A 12854-nucleotide genomic window follows, 5' to 3' on the forward strand; every position below is an offset into this window, starting at 1 on the left:
TAAAGCTATCAGACGTGACAGAGTATCGCGGACCGCTCTCGCCTTGCGCCTTGAATGACAGGGAGACACTAGGAAGAAGTCGGACAGAGGCCTGTCGAATTCCAGCGCGTACCCGTCTCGGATTATCTGCAGGACCCACTGGTCTGACGTGATCTGGACCCACCTCTGGTAAAACAAGCGTAAGCGAGCCCCCACGCGAACCAGAGACTGGGCCCCCAAACCATCATTGAGAAGGACGGGACGCACCGGACGCTCCCAAAGAGGAACCTCGCCCTCCACGACAGCCACCGCGAAAGGACTGAGTTCTCTGAAAGAAACGACCCCTAGTCCCACCAGAATACCTACCCGGCCGATACCGCTTTGCTTCCTGAAAACGACCGCGACCCGCGGATCCTCTAAAAGCCTTAGGGCGAAGTTCCGGAAGCTGAGGAATCTTAGCATCACTAAGACCTCTTACCAACTTATCCAACTCTTCACCTAACAGCAAAGAGCCTTTAAACGGGAGCGAACACAACTTGGCCTTGGACGCAGCATCCGCCATCCAGCCTCGCAACCACAGGGCCCGACGAGCTGCCACCGCTAGAGACATGTTCTTCGCCGAGGCCCGCAACAAATCATACAGTGCATCTGCCAAAAAGGAGGAACCCAACTCCAACTTAGCCAGATCTTGAGTCAAAAAGGCTCTGTCCCCTGGCGGGCTATCTAAGAGCCGCTCCGCCCAGCGGAAACAAGCCCGCGCCACCAGACCTCCACAGACCGACGCCTGTAATGCCAGGGCCGACAAATCAAAACTGCGCTTCAGGAAAGTTTCCAATTTTTTGTCCTGAGGGTCTCGCAACGCAGCCCCCCCGTCCACTGGAATCGCCGTGGCCTTAGTCACTGCCGTAAACACGGCATCCACGGTCGGAGGCTTGAGCGAATCTCTATCTTCCTGCGGCAGGGGATAAAGCTTAGCCATGGCCCGAGCCACCTTACACGGCGCCTCCGGCGCCTGCCACTCCTGAGTAATCATTTCCCTCAGATCCGCATTCATAGGGAAAGAACAAGACACCCGTCTGATCCCCTTAACCAATGGATCCTGCTTTCCGGCCTCTAACGGAGCTGCCGCCGGATCAAATTTGAGGGTCGCAGCCACCTGATGAATGAGATCCGACAATTCATCTCGCTGAAAAATGCGCACCACCGAGGGATCCTCCCCAGGCAGCGCAAGCTCCTTATCATATCCAGCCAACGACCCCTCCTCCTCTTCTAGGAGGCTAAAGTCACCCTCCGAATCCGGAGGGGAAAAACCTTCAAAATCTTCAGACCACTCTACACGTGGTCTCTTCGCGCTAGCCCCCCCCCCCCCCCGTTCCAAGACTAAGGGGCTCCGCTCGGGACGGCACTGCCTGCCAAGCCTGATATAAACTCCAAATGAAATCCGGGGGAAAACCGATCCTACCTGAGGCATCACCCCCCGAAGGCGCTGGAAATTGGCTGCCCGGCAGTCCTCCGACTCTCTCGGGCCCGTGCAGCGCCGAATCCAAAATGGCGGCGGTTCCCGCCAAAATTGGAACCGCCGCAGGGCCGCTATTCAAAGGCGCCGTAACCTCCGAGACGCTAGCCGCGGGAACCTCCGCCGCCAACACCGGCGGGACGGAGGATTGAGGCTTCGGTTCCCCACAAAACCGGCAAACGCTCCCCACCGCGTCGACGCCCCGACGCGCACATGACCGGCACCTCAGCGGTTTCCCCGACATTATCGCAAGCCCAGCTGACAGCCAAACAAGTGCCCCAATTGTAAATACCAAGAAACTCACCCGAGCAGGAAAATTCAGCGTCTTACTCACAGCTGAACAGCTCCGAGGCTCCGGAGTGCAGCTCCAATAGCTCTCACCAGTTTGGGCCTCTCTCGACTTTTTTTTTTTTTTTTTTTTTTTTTCAATAAAACTTTACTGCAGCCTATAATTTGAGCCCTGCTGCTGCTAAAACCATCCGGCACTCAAGGCTACAGTTTGACAAACTGCAGCCGAGGCACAAAGCTGCCCAAACGGAGAGCCAGCTCGGGGGAGGGACCCAGCCACCCGGGTGTGACACCCCAAAGGGGACAAAGACGGGCCCCAGCGGACCCGCAACCCCTAGCACACCAAAATCTTCCAGGTACAGGGATGAAAACCAGCACAGAACAAAAGAAAATAATAAAAACAAACACAACAACCTATCCAGACCGGGCAAGCTGCACAGGCTGCCTGTCTACCCTCTGCTGAGACTGAGAAAATGCTGGCTATAGATGGCTAGGCACAGGTTATATGTACATAGTTTCAAGTTTACTGTTCTCAGTCTCCCTCTGCTGGTAGGCGAGCATAACCCAAGCGTCTTGACCGGTCTGGAGGGTTGATGAGGAAGTACCTGAATATATGTAAACCACTTTGAATGTAGTAGCAAAAACCTCAGAAAGGCGGTATATCAAGTCCCATTTCCCTAGAATTAAACACAGTACTCAAGGTAAGGTCGCACCATGGAGCAATATAGAGGCATTATAACACTTTTGGTCTTATTTTGCATCCCTCTCCTAATAATTACTAGCATCCTATTTGCTTTTTTGGCTGACGAAGCACACTGAACAGAAGAATTCAGTGTGTATTGTCTAGGATAACACCTAGGTTTTATTTTTGAGTGTTGACTCCTAAAGTGGATCCTAGCATCAGATAACTATGATTCAGATTCTTCCCAATATACATCACTTTGCATTTGTCTGCAATAAATGTAATCTGTCATTTGGATGCCCAGTCTTCTAGTTTCCTAAGGTCTTCCTGCAATTTTTCACAAACCACAAGTGTTTTGACAACTTTTAATAGTTTCCTCTCATCTGCATATTTTAATCACCTCACTTACATGCTACAGAAGGGTGAGTCTGTTCAGACATCTCTGACTCAGGATGATCCATGAAGGGGAGATCTTCCTCTTGCTTAATGCTCAGTGAGAGCACAGACGTTACAATTGGAAGTCCTGTGAAAGAAAACACATTTACAAGGATTCATCAAGTATCTGATAATACTAAATTAGGAAACAGATTTTAAGTGTCCAAATGTTTGTTGTTAATGACCTATCTCCTGTGATCTAAAAATGCAAAGCCCATTAAATCCAAAACATTTACTTACCGTTGGTAGAGTCATTTGGATTTTCTTGTCCCTCCCACTCAAATTGATGATTGAAATATTTCTCATCTTCCTTTTTAATCTTGAATATAACATCAGGATTAACAATTGAATAACCTGTCAATAAGAAGCAGAAAAATTACATTGCAGTTGTACTTGCAAATTCCCACAGGAGGTTCCATCTGCTTCATGTATATGATGTGTGCATGAAGGTGTGTGTATATGTGTATGTACAGATATCTTGGGGTATGTGTATTTATCTGAAAAAAGCTTGAAGAGAGGCAGCATCAGTGGCCTGCCATTTGATTAAGATTATATCATAGAGGGTTTATGGACAGAAAATTCTCTTCATAGCCCTCCTAGATGGAGACATTGCAGGTTCCAATCTTCTGGTTATCATTTGGAGAGGTTATATGTTGTACAATATAGTTGACTAGTGTGCAGCTGATACATCAAGACCTTATGCATAAGTGTCAGATGAAATCTGAGAGGTCTTCTGTACCAAGCTATTTTGTATAGGAATGGGAGAGGATCCAGCTGGTGCTGTGTGAAGCCTCTAGTTTAAGATATCATTTTATCTTACAACTGAGAGCATCTTTTGCAGAGCCTGTAGCAGTGGTATCTTCACAGGCTCCTATTGAATTCGGGTTGGCATCAGAAGAGAGAGGTGTGACCAGCAGAAGAAAGGAGGTGTTGATGCCCCTGTATAAGTCATTGGTGAGGCCCCACCTAGAGTATTGTGTTCAGTTTTGGAGGCCGTACCTTGCGAAGCATGTAAAAAGAATTGAAGCGGTGCAAAGAAAAGCTACGAGAATGGTAACGGATTTGCGTTACAAGACGTATGAGCAGAGACTTGATGACCTGAACATGTATACTCTGGAAGAAAGGAGAAACAGGGGTGATATGATACAGACGTTCAAATATTTGAAAAGTATTAATCCGCAAACGAACCTTTTCCGGAGGTGCGAAGGCGGTAGAACGAGAGGACATGAAATGAGATTGAAGGGGGGCAGACTCAAGAAAAATGTCAGGAAGTATTTTTTCACGGAGAGAGTAGTGGATGCTTGGAATGCCCTCCCGCAGGAGGTGGTGGAAATGAAAACGGTAACAGAATTCAAACACGCGTGGGATAAACATAAAGGAATCCTGTTCAGAAGGAATGGATCCTAAGGAGCTTAGCCGAGATTGGGTGGCAGAGCCGGTGGCGGGGATAGTGCTGGGCAGACTTATACGGTCATAGTGCTGGGCAGACTTATACGGTCTGTGTCAGAGCCGGTGGTGGGAGGCGGGGCTGGTGGTTGGGAGGCGGGGATAGTGCTGGGCAGACTTGCACGGTCTGTGCCCTGAAAAGGACACAGGTACAAATCAAGGTAAGGTATACACAAAAAGTAGCACATATGAGTTTATCTTGTAGGGCAGACTGGATGGACCATGCAGGTCTTTTTCTGCCGTCATTTACTATGTTACTATGTATGTTACTATGTAAGTCAGGATCTAAATTTCAGGTGCCCATGGTATCTAGTTCCTGTGATTTTTACACCACTGATTCCATAATATGTTTCTCTATCATCTACAACATAAGCACGTTTACCTCGTGAGATGAGGATGTCATGGATCTCCTTGATGACCTTCTTGTACAGCTCCTTCTGCCTTTCTCCCAGAAGGTCCCAGTCCATTTCCAAGAAATAAGCAGAAACGTCCTTGAATGTGACCAATACCTAGAACAGCAAACCGGACACCCTACATCATTATTTTTTTAATTTCATTTTATGAAATATACATCCACCTATCAACATACAATAAACATACGTAATAGTTCACATAAAAAGAAAAAAATTTTTAAACGGGTACCAAAAACATAGAAGAGTGTAGGAGGGAAGTTCTGGAAGCCAAATTTAGGCTCTTAGATAGAAAACTGAAAACTAAAAGCTCCAGAGTAACAGTCTCAGAAATACTCCCTGTTTCACATGCAGAAACCAAGAGATTTCCAGAGCTCCAGAGTTTCAATGTGTGGGTAAGACAATGATATAGGAAAAAAGGATTTAGATTTGTTAGGAACTGGACAATATTCTGGGGAAGGGGGAAGCATGACCCAAAAAGATGTGCAGAATCAAATGTTTAAAAAGGAGACACAACAGCTTTTAAACTACAACTTGGGGAAAGACGACAATCGCTCAGGGGTTGAGATTAGGTATCTTTAAAGAATACTATCAGATCAAGGAAGTAAGAGCATCCTGATAGGGAAGTTGCAACAAAGGCAGAAGTAGGCCAGATGCCTTCAAGGGAAGATCAGATGGAAAGAAGAGACAGATAACTATCCCTGTCAGTTAGTAAGCAACTGTAAAAACAGACAAAAAGGAGAAAGTCAACAATCACTCAGGAGCAGATGGATTGGGATTAGGTATCTTTAAAGGTATCAGAACAGGGAAGCTGCAACAAAGGCAGAACTAGGCCAGATTCCTTCAAGGAAGAGCCTCTCAACTACTAAGCAACTGTAAATCCAGACAAAAAACACACTTTGAAATGTCTGTATATAAATCCTAGAAGTTTGAACAATAAGATGGGAGAGAGAGAGTATACTGCACTTAGGGGCCCTTTTACTAGGCCTCGGTAGGCTACGGGGGAAACGGCACATGGCGATCCGGCAGTAGTTCTGGCTCACACCAGTGGCGTAGCCAGACCTGACATTTTGGGTGGGCCCAGAGCTAGTATGGGTGGGCACTATGTATATAGGTGTGAGTAGCATTTCTTGGGATACTCCTAAATAATGCCTTAGAGTGCACGTGATGAAGGATTTCTAATGAACAGTCTGCCCAACAAGTGTCCTGCATCAACATAAACCACATAAATACTTGGAGCCTATGTTGCAAACCTTAACACCACCAATTCTGAACACACAAATATCAATAACAGCACCTTGAAAAAGGCAGCGGTGAATATACACAACAGCAATACGTGTCCCATTGGAAAAGCCAAACAAGTCAGACTGATATAGATCCCCTCACAAGCCACATGCCAGAAGAATCTTTCACCTCGGTCACATGCAGAACACAGACCAACCCTCATCAATTACTGAATAAAGGACCAAAACTTTTAAATTGTCCTGTAACTCAGGTAACAGACAGAACAACTAAGGGGTACGGGGAATTAAAGAGGAGGGGATAAACATCTCAAAAAAGATGTAGTGGAATTAGAATATCTCTGCCTGCAAAACATAAATACAAACTTTTCAAGGCATGCAAAGTTCCACACGCCATATCTGACAATTGAATTTTAAGTATAGCAAGGACAACCCTATTTAAACACACAGCACTCATCCTTTTAGGATTGCCCCTGGAAAAAGTAGTTTACCTTTAAAACAAAAAAAAAAAAAAAGGGAAAAAAACCCCAGCAATACCATCTCTGCACAATATTATGTAAAACTGTAGGGAAGAGTTATACAAACTGAAGCAGCTTGATTTCATGGGATTTTCGGAAGCACTTGCTGGAAAAAGTCATATAATCTACAGGATTCTAAGAAACTGACTCTCTTCCAAAGACATTGTAGAGATTTAAGGCTTAAAGCAGGTTTTAGCTTTAAACTATAGAGTTTTTATCATATTTTAATTAAATCTGCAGGCGCTTGATGAGAATAGCAACTATTTAAGACGACATTTATGCTTACATCTGTTAATTAAACAAGAATCATTAATAGAATCTCATCACGTGTGTAGACTTTTTGTACAGAATAGTGTTACATCAAATTTGTATTACTGAGTAACACTGTTAGACTGCGTGAAGTTTTGACACTTTGGTAACCTGCAACGACAGTTCTAGAAAAGCCAGGTAAAAATTAAGCAGGCTTTCAAAACAAATTAGGGTGTTTATGGGGGGAGGGGAGAAGGGGTGTGTGTGTGTGTGTGTGTGTGTACATACACACACACCAACTTACTGTTGTGTATTTTGAGAATTCAGGTTGGAAACCTCAATAAAAGATTAAGAATTAAAAGTTTCAGGTACTCCGGCTCTTCCACCCATATTTCACATTTTTGCAAGGTTGATAATTCACAGTCAATTAAACAAACAAAAAAAAGGATTCATTGATAAATGATTTTTGCTACTAGCATAGAACAGGAGAAAGCCCCCCAATAGGGCCCAAAGGTAATGAGCCATTAACAGGATGATGTTAGCAAATTCCTAAGGTTTTACAATTGGAGAATGCATTCTGATTCAATTAGTAAAGCTACAGTGGAAACCACAGCCTGCAAATTCACTTCTCAGGCTGTGTTTACAGCAGAGGAACTGCCTGATAACGCTGATGCTGTTGTAAACTGCGTTACCGCTCCGGTACTCATGCCACCTCTTTTCGTTCCCTTGCTTACCTTGAGCTCGATCTGCTCGGGTCGATTTAGCAGGTTTAGGATCGGTCAGTCGCTCCACAAATTTGTCCATAGGTTCAGCAAGCTTTGTTGAGAGAAATCCGTGCTCAAGACAAGATGCTTTAAAAATGCTGATAAATATGAAGGGGAGCCCAGGAGCTCGGCAGGCACATGTCCTCCCACTACTATAACTACTGACACGTGCGAGGGGTGGGGGCAGGAAGGAACGAGGAGGAAGCCTGTCCGGGAGCTCAGGGCAGGAAGAGCTGCCTACAGTGTTGCTCCAGCCATGCGTTTGGAGGGAAGGCAATGCCCCCCCTCGCCCCTCCAAACTATGCCAGAGCTTCCGGAGGACTAAAATCTGGTGAGCTGCTGTTTTTTCTGATGGCTTTAGACATTGCTGCTACAGCGATGGGGCAGAAGACTGTTCACTCTCTCTCCCGCTGCAACCTAATCGGCACCTAGAGGACTGGCACCGATTGGAGGAGCAGGACAAACTGGGTGGGCCTGAGCTGAGATTGGGTGGGCCTGGGCCCACCCAGGCCCACCCGTAGCTACGCCCCTGGCTCACACTGAGTGCCATTTCTGGGACATAATTCTTTTTTTTTGGGGGGGGGGGGGAGGGGTGGAGCAGCAGGGGCAAGTCCAGTGGTAACTGGACAATGCCATGCACTGTCTAGTTACCTTAGTAAAGGGGGCCCTAAATGAAAAAGTAGATATAATGGGAATCTCAGAGATCTGTGGAAGGAAGATAACCAAATGGAACACTGTGTTATCAGGGTACAAATTATATCACCATGATAGGGTGGATTAAACTGGAGGGTGGTAGCACAATGTGTTAAAGAGGATTGCAAAGTGGATAGAAAGAGGTCAGAAAGAGTGAGAGATACAGCGAAAATGGTAAAACTTGATAAAGAATGAGCGATAGTAGATACTAAAGAAGATAAAGGGAAGAGAAAGAGCAACATGGGATAATAGTGGGGGAGAAAAGAAAATGAACTGACAATGAAAAGAGAAAGGTAAAAATATTTAAAAAATAGAACAAACATATTACCTACACAACAAAGGTTAGATGTTGTGATTATAACACCTCATTCTCACTATCTCCTATCCAGAGATCTTTCTTATAAGAAAAATGTGCATTACCTCATTACTAGCTTTAATCGAAGCTTCACCACAAGCTTCAGGCAGTTCCTCACATGTGCCTGTGGTGGTCAGATTTCCTCTTTCCTCAGATTCCTGAGGCTCAGTCCTGAATCCATCTTGCTCAAACCGGATTAAAATGCCAGGTTTCACACTGTAGGAGCCTATTATAAGAAAAAGAAAGCATTATAAGCTTTTTTTTTTTGTTTAAGTTACCACAGAGCCAATAAGTGCTCAGAATTTTAATGTTCTCATAGGCACCTCCACTGGTATAGAACCAAAAAAAGAGGGGTACCGCTGTACTGATCATCATCAGAAACTTATTCTAGAAATACCCTGATATTTTCATACTGAGACAAGCAACTCCTGTCTCAACAGCTACAAGTAGCTCTGTGGTAGATATCTGTTATCAGGAGGGGTTTTTGGTTTCTTTAACACAGATTGTTTTCCATCTAGTTTCTGTGGATCAGAAATCAGATTTTGCAGGACACCAACAATTGGAAAACTGTTAAATCATTACAGGGTAAATATTCAGCTTGAGGCAGTCAGTGGTTTTTACCCGCTTATAACCACAGGCTGAATTAACCCCCGATAGTCAATGCTGGACAGACATCAGCACTGAATATACAGGTAAGTGTGGTCACACAGAAGTTAATGGGGCAACAGCCGATATTCATATCAGTGCCTGGTAATCTCAGAAGATAAAGTTAGGACAGCCTTTTTGTTATCCATATATGTGACCGGTTAGTGAACTATCAGTGTTAACCAGTGAAGTGCTGGATCTGCCCAAGCTCCACCCTCATACTATCCAGTTAATACACTGTCAGTCAGAGGAATAGTCAGTGCTACTATCCCATTAAGGGTCACTGAATGTATGAGAATGACCAGCTCAGTGGGGTTTAACTGGTCAGGAGCCTCTCCTGTTAATTTAGGGGTCCTTTTACTAAGCCACGGTAAAAAGTGGCTTGTGATAGTGTAGGCGCGGGTTTTGGGCATGCACAGAAATATTTTTCAGCGCATGTACCAAAAATGCCTTTTTAAAATTTTTGCCGAAAATGGATGTGCGGTAAAATCAAAATTGCTGTGCGTCCATTTTGGGAGTCTGACCTTATCGCCAGTCATAGACCTAATGGTAAGGAATCTGCGCGGTAAGGACCTACGTGCGTCAGATGCCACTTGCTGCACGGCCGCTACGCATGTCCGAAAATAAAAAATATTTTCCAGACGCGCCAAAAATGAAATTATCACAAGAGGCACGCGGTAGGCGGGTGGTAAGTTCATTCTGGCACGCATTGGGTGCACATAGAGCCTAATGCAACTTAGTAAAAGGGGCCCTTAAACCCTTATGAATATCAGGCCCTGAGAGTTTATAAGTCAGAGTGGAAGAGGTCTTCAGCCCCCACTAGAGGGCACCGGTGACAAAGAATTCCTAGAATGGGGGTGACTGAGATGGCAAGGATGGCATAAAATGCCCCCATCCCCACATACTAAGAGGCAGGTATTGTCAGTTAACCCCCTAGATCGCCTTATGCCTCTATTTCAACATTCCACTGGCTTCCTGTGCATTCTCACATTCCGGTTAAAATATTATGTCTAGCACATAAGGCATTTCCTTTGGGAAAGCCAGCATATCTTTCTTCATTGGTCCCCTACACCCCCCTTCACAGTTTCTTTGATCTTTGGATACTAGTGGATTCATTTTATCCCATTCCAAGAAGGCCCATTATGAGATAACACGTCATTTGGCTTTCTATTTTTGCTGCCCTTAAGTTATGGAATGATCTCCCAGGATATATTTCTCATCAGAAGTTGAAACTGCTTTTTGGCACCTGATTTGAATCGTGTGGCTTGTTCTGGTGCCTGATGTTATCCAGTTTGCAGTCCGATTGTTGCTTTCCTGTTAAAAATGTTGGCATTCTTTTCTATATTAATTATTTTATTTGTAAATTACTTTCATCACGAGTACCCGGTAGAAACCCAATTAGTAGTACTATTCCATGCTACCAATCCCAGGGCAAGCAGTGGCTTCCCCCATGTCCATCTCAATAACAGGCTACGGACTTTTCCTCCAGAAATTTGTCCAAAGCTTTTTTTAAACCCAGATACGCTAACCGCCATTAACACATCCTCCAGCAATGAGTTCCAGAGCTTAACTATTTTTTGAGTGAAAAAGTATTTCCTCCTATTAGTTTTAAAAGTATTTCCATGCAATTTCATTGAGTGTCCCCTGGTCTTTGTACTTTTTGAATGAATGAGAAATCAATTCACCTTCACCTGCTCCACATCACTCCGGATTTCATAGACCTTAATCATAACTCCCCTCAGTAGTCTCTTTTCAAGCTGAAGAGCTCTAACCTCTTTAGCCTTTCCTTATATGGGAGCAGGTCCATCCCCTCTATCATTTTGGTCACTATGAAATATGTGAAATAGTGGTCTGATAGGAAAGACACAGAAAAATGGACTGTATATAGGAGTAAATTGAAACATTAAGAAAAAAAAAAAGAAAAAGCTGCAATACAGGAGGATTTTGGCTAATGAGGAAGCTTGCATGGCAAACTAAAAAATTCATAGGGAACAGACTTGCTGAATAAAAAGTAGAATTGACTAAAACTGAATGAATAAACTTGTTTGATTAGATGTTAGGTACACTAGAAGCAAGAAAGCCGTGAAAACAATCAGTTGGACCGCTAAATAATAAAAGGGGCACTAAGAGAAGACAAGACCATAGAAGACAGATTAAATTAATTTTTTGCTTCAGTCTTTACCAAGGAAGATGTGAAAAATACACCAGTGTGAGAAATGATATTCGATGCTGTCTAGTCAGAGAACTGAAACAAATCTCTGTAAACCTTGAAGATGTAATTGGGTAATTTGACAAACTGAAGAGTAGCAAATTGCCTGGACAAGATGGTATACATACCAGAGTACTGATAGAATTGAAAAATGAACTTGCAGAGCTATTGTTAGTAATATGTAATTTATCTTTACAATCAAGCATAGCACTGGAAGATCGGAGGATTGTCAATGTTAACACCAATTTTTAAAAAGGGTTCCAGAGGTGATCCAGGAAATTACAGCTTGATATCGATGCAGGGCAAAATGTATTATCACAAATAAGATTACAGAGCATTTATATAGTCAACATGGATTTAGTAAAGGGAAATCTTGCCTCAACAATCCATTACATTTCTTTGAAAAGGTGAGCAAACATGTGGATAGAGGCGAGTCGCTCAATATTGTGTATCTGGATTTTCAAAAGTACCTCATGAAAGACTACTGAGGAAATGAGAAAGTCATGGGATAGGAGGCAGTGATCTATTGTGGATTAAAAACTGGTTAAAAGATAAAAAACAGAGAGTAAGGTTAAATGGTCAGTATTCTCAGTGGAGAAGGGTAGATAGTGGGGTTCCCCAGGGGCTGGTGCTGGAACTGCTGCTTTTTAACATATTTATTAATGATCTAGAGATGGGAATAACTAGTGAGGTAATCAAATTTGCTGACCACACAAAGTTATTCAAAGTTGTTAAATTGCAAGAGGATTGTGAAAAATTGCAAGAGGACCTGACGAGACTGGGAGACTTGGAGTCTAAATGGCAGATGAAGTTTAATGTGAGCAAGTGGAAAGTGATGCATGTGGGAAAGAGGAACTCGCATTATAGCTACATAATGCAAGGTTCCATATTAGGAGTCACCAACCAGGAAAAGGATCTAGGTGTCATCGATATGCAGCGGTTAGGTATTATTAGGAAAGGAAAGGAATGGAAAACAAAAATAAGAATGTTATAATGTCTTTGTATCTCTCCATGGTGCGACTGCACCTCAAATACTGTGTGTAATTTGGTCACTACATCTCAGAAAATATATAGTGGTATTAGAAAAGGTATACAGAAGGGTGACAAAAATGATAAAGTGGATGGGATGACTTCCCTATGGGAAAAGGCTAAAGTTGTGAGAGTTCTTCAGCTTGGAGAAGAGACAGCTGAGGGGAGATATGATAGATGATTACAAAATAATGTGTGGAGTGGAACAGGTAGACGTCAATAGTTTGTTTACTCTTTCCAAAAATACTAGGACTAGGAGGCATGCAATGAAGCTATTAAGTAGAAATTAAAAACAAATATTTCTTCCCTCAACAAGTAATGAAACTCTGAAATTCGTTACCAAAGAATGTGGTAAAAGCAGTTAGCTTAACAGGGTTTAAAAAAGAAGGTTTAGA

The 12854-nt window shown here is 43.6% G+C and overlaps 1 protein-coding gene across 1 annotated transcript in view; it reads right to left on the minus strand.

Annotated features, from left to right (window-relative positions):
* The window catches only part of LOC115464490 (oocyte zinc finger protein XlCOF6-like), a 182919-nt gene that overhangs the window by 145304 nt on the left and 24761 nt on the right, over positions 1 to 12854 (minus strand). Inside the window, exons 4-7 of the mRNA XM_030194860.1 lie at positions 8642 to 8802; positions 4729 to 4855; positions 3141 to 3254; positions 2875 to 2988 (exon numbers count right to left, since the gene is read on the minus strand). Coding sequence (XP_030050720.1) covers positions 2875 to 2988; positions 3141 to 3254; positions 4729 to 4855; positions 8642 to 8802 — 516 coding nt within the window. The remainder of the gene's footprint in view (positions 1 to 2874; positions 2989 to 3140; positions 3255 to 4728; positions 4856 to 8641; positions 8803 to 12854) is intronic.

The sequence above is a fragment of the Microcaecilia unicolor genome, chromosome 3, assembly GCF_901765095.1.
Source record: "Microcaecilia unicolor chromosome 3, aMicUni1.1, whole genome shotgun sequence".
NCBI classification, from domain to species: domain Eukaryota; kingdom Metazoa; phylum Chordata; class Amphibia; order Gymnophiona; family Siphonopidae; genus Microcaecilia; species Microcaecilia unicolor.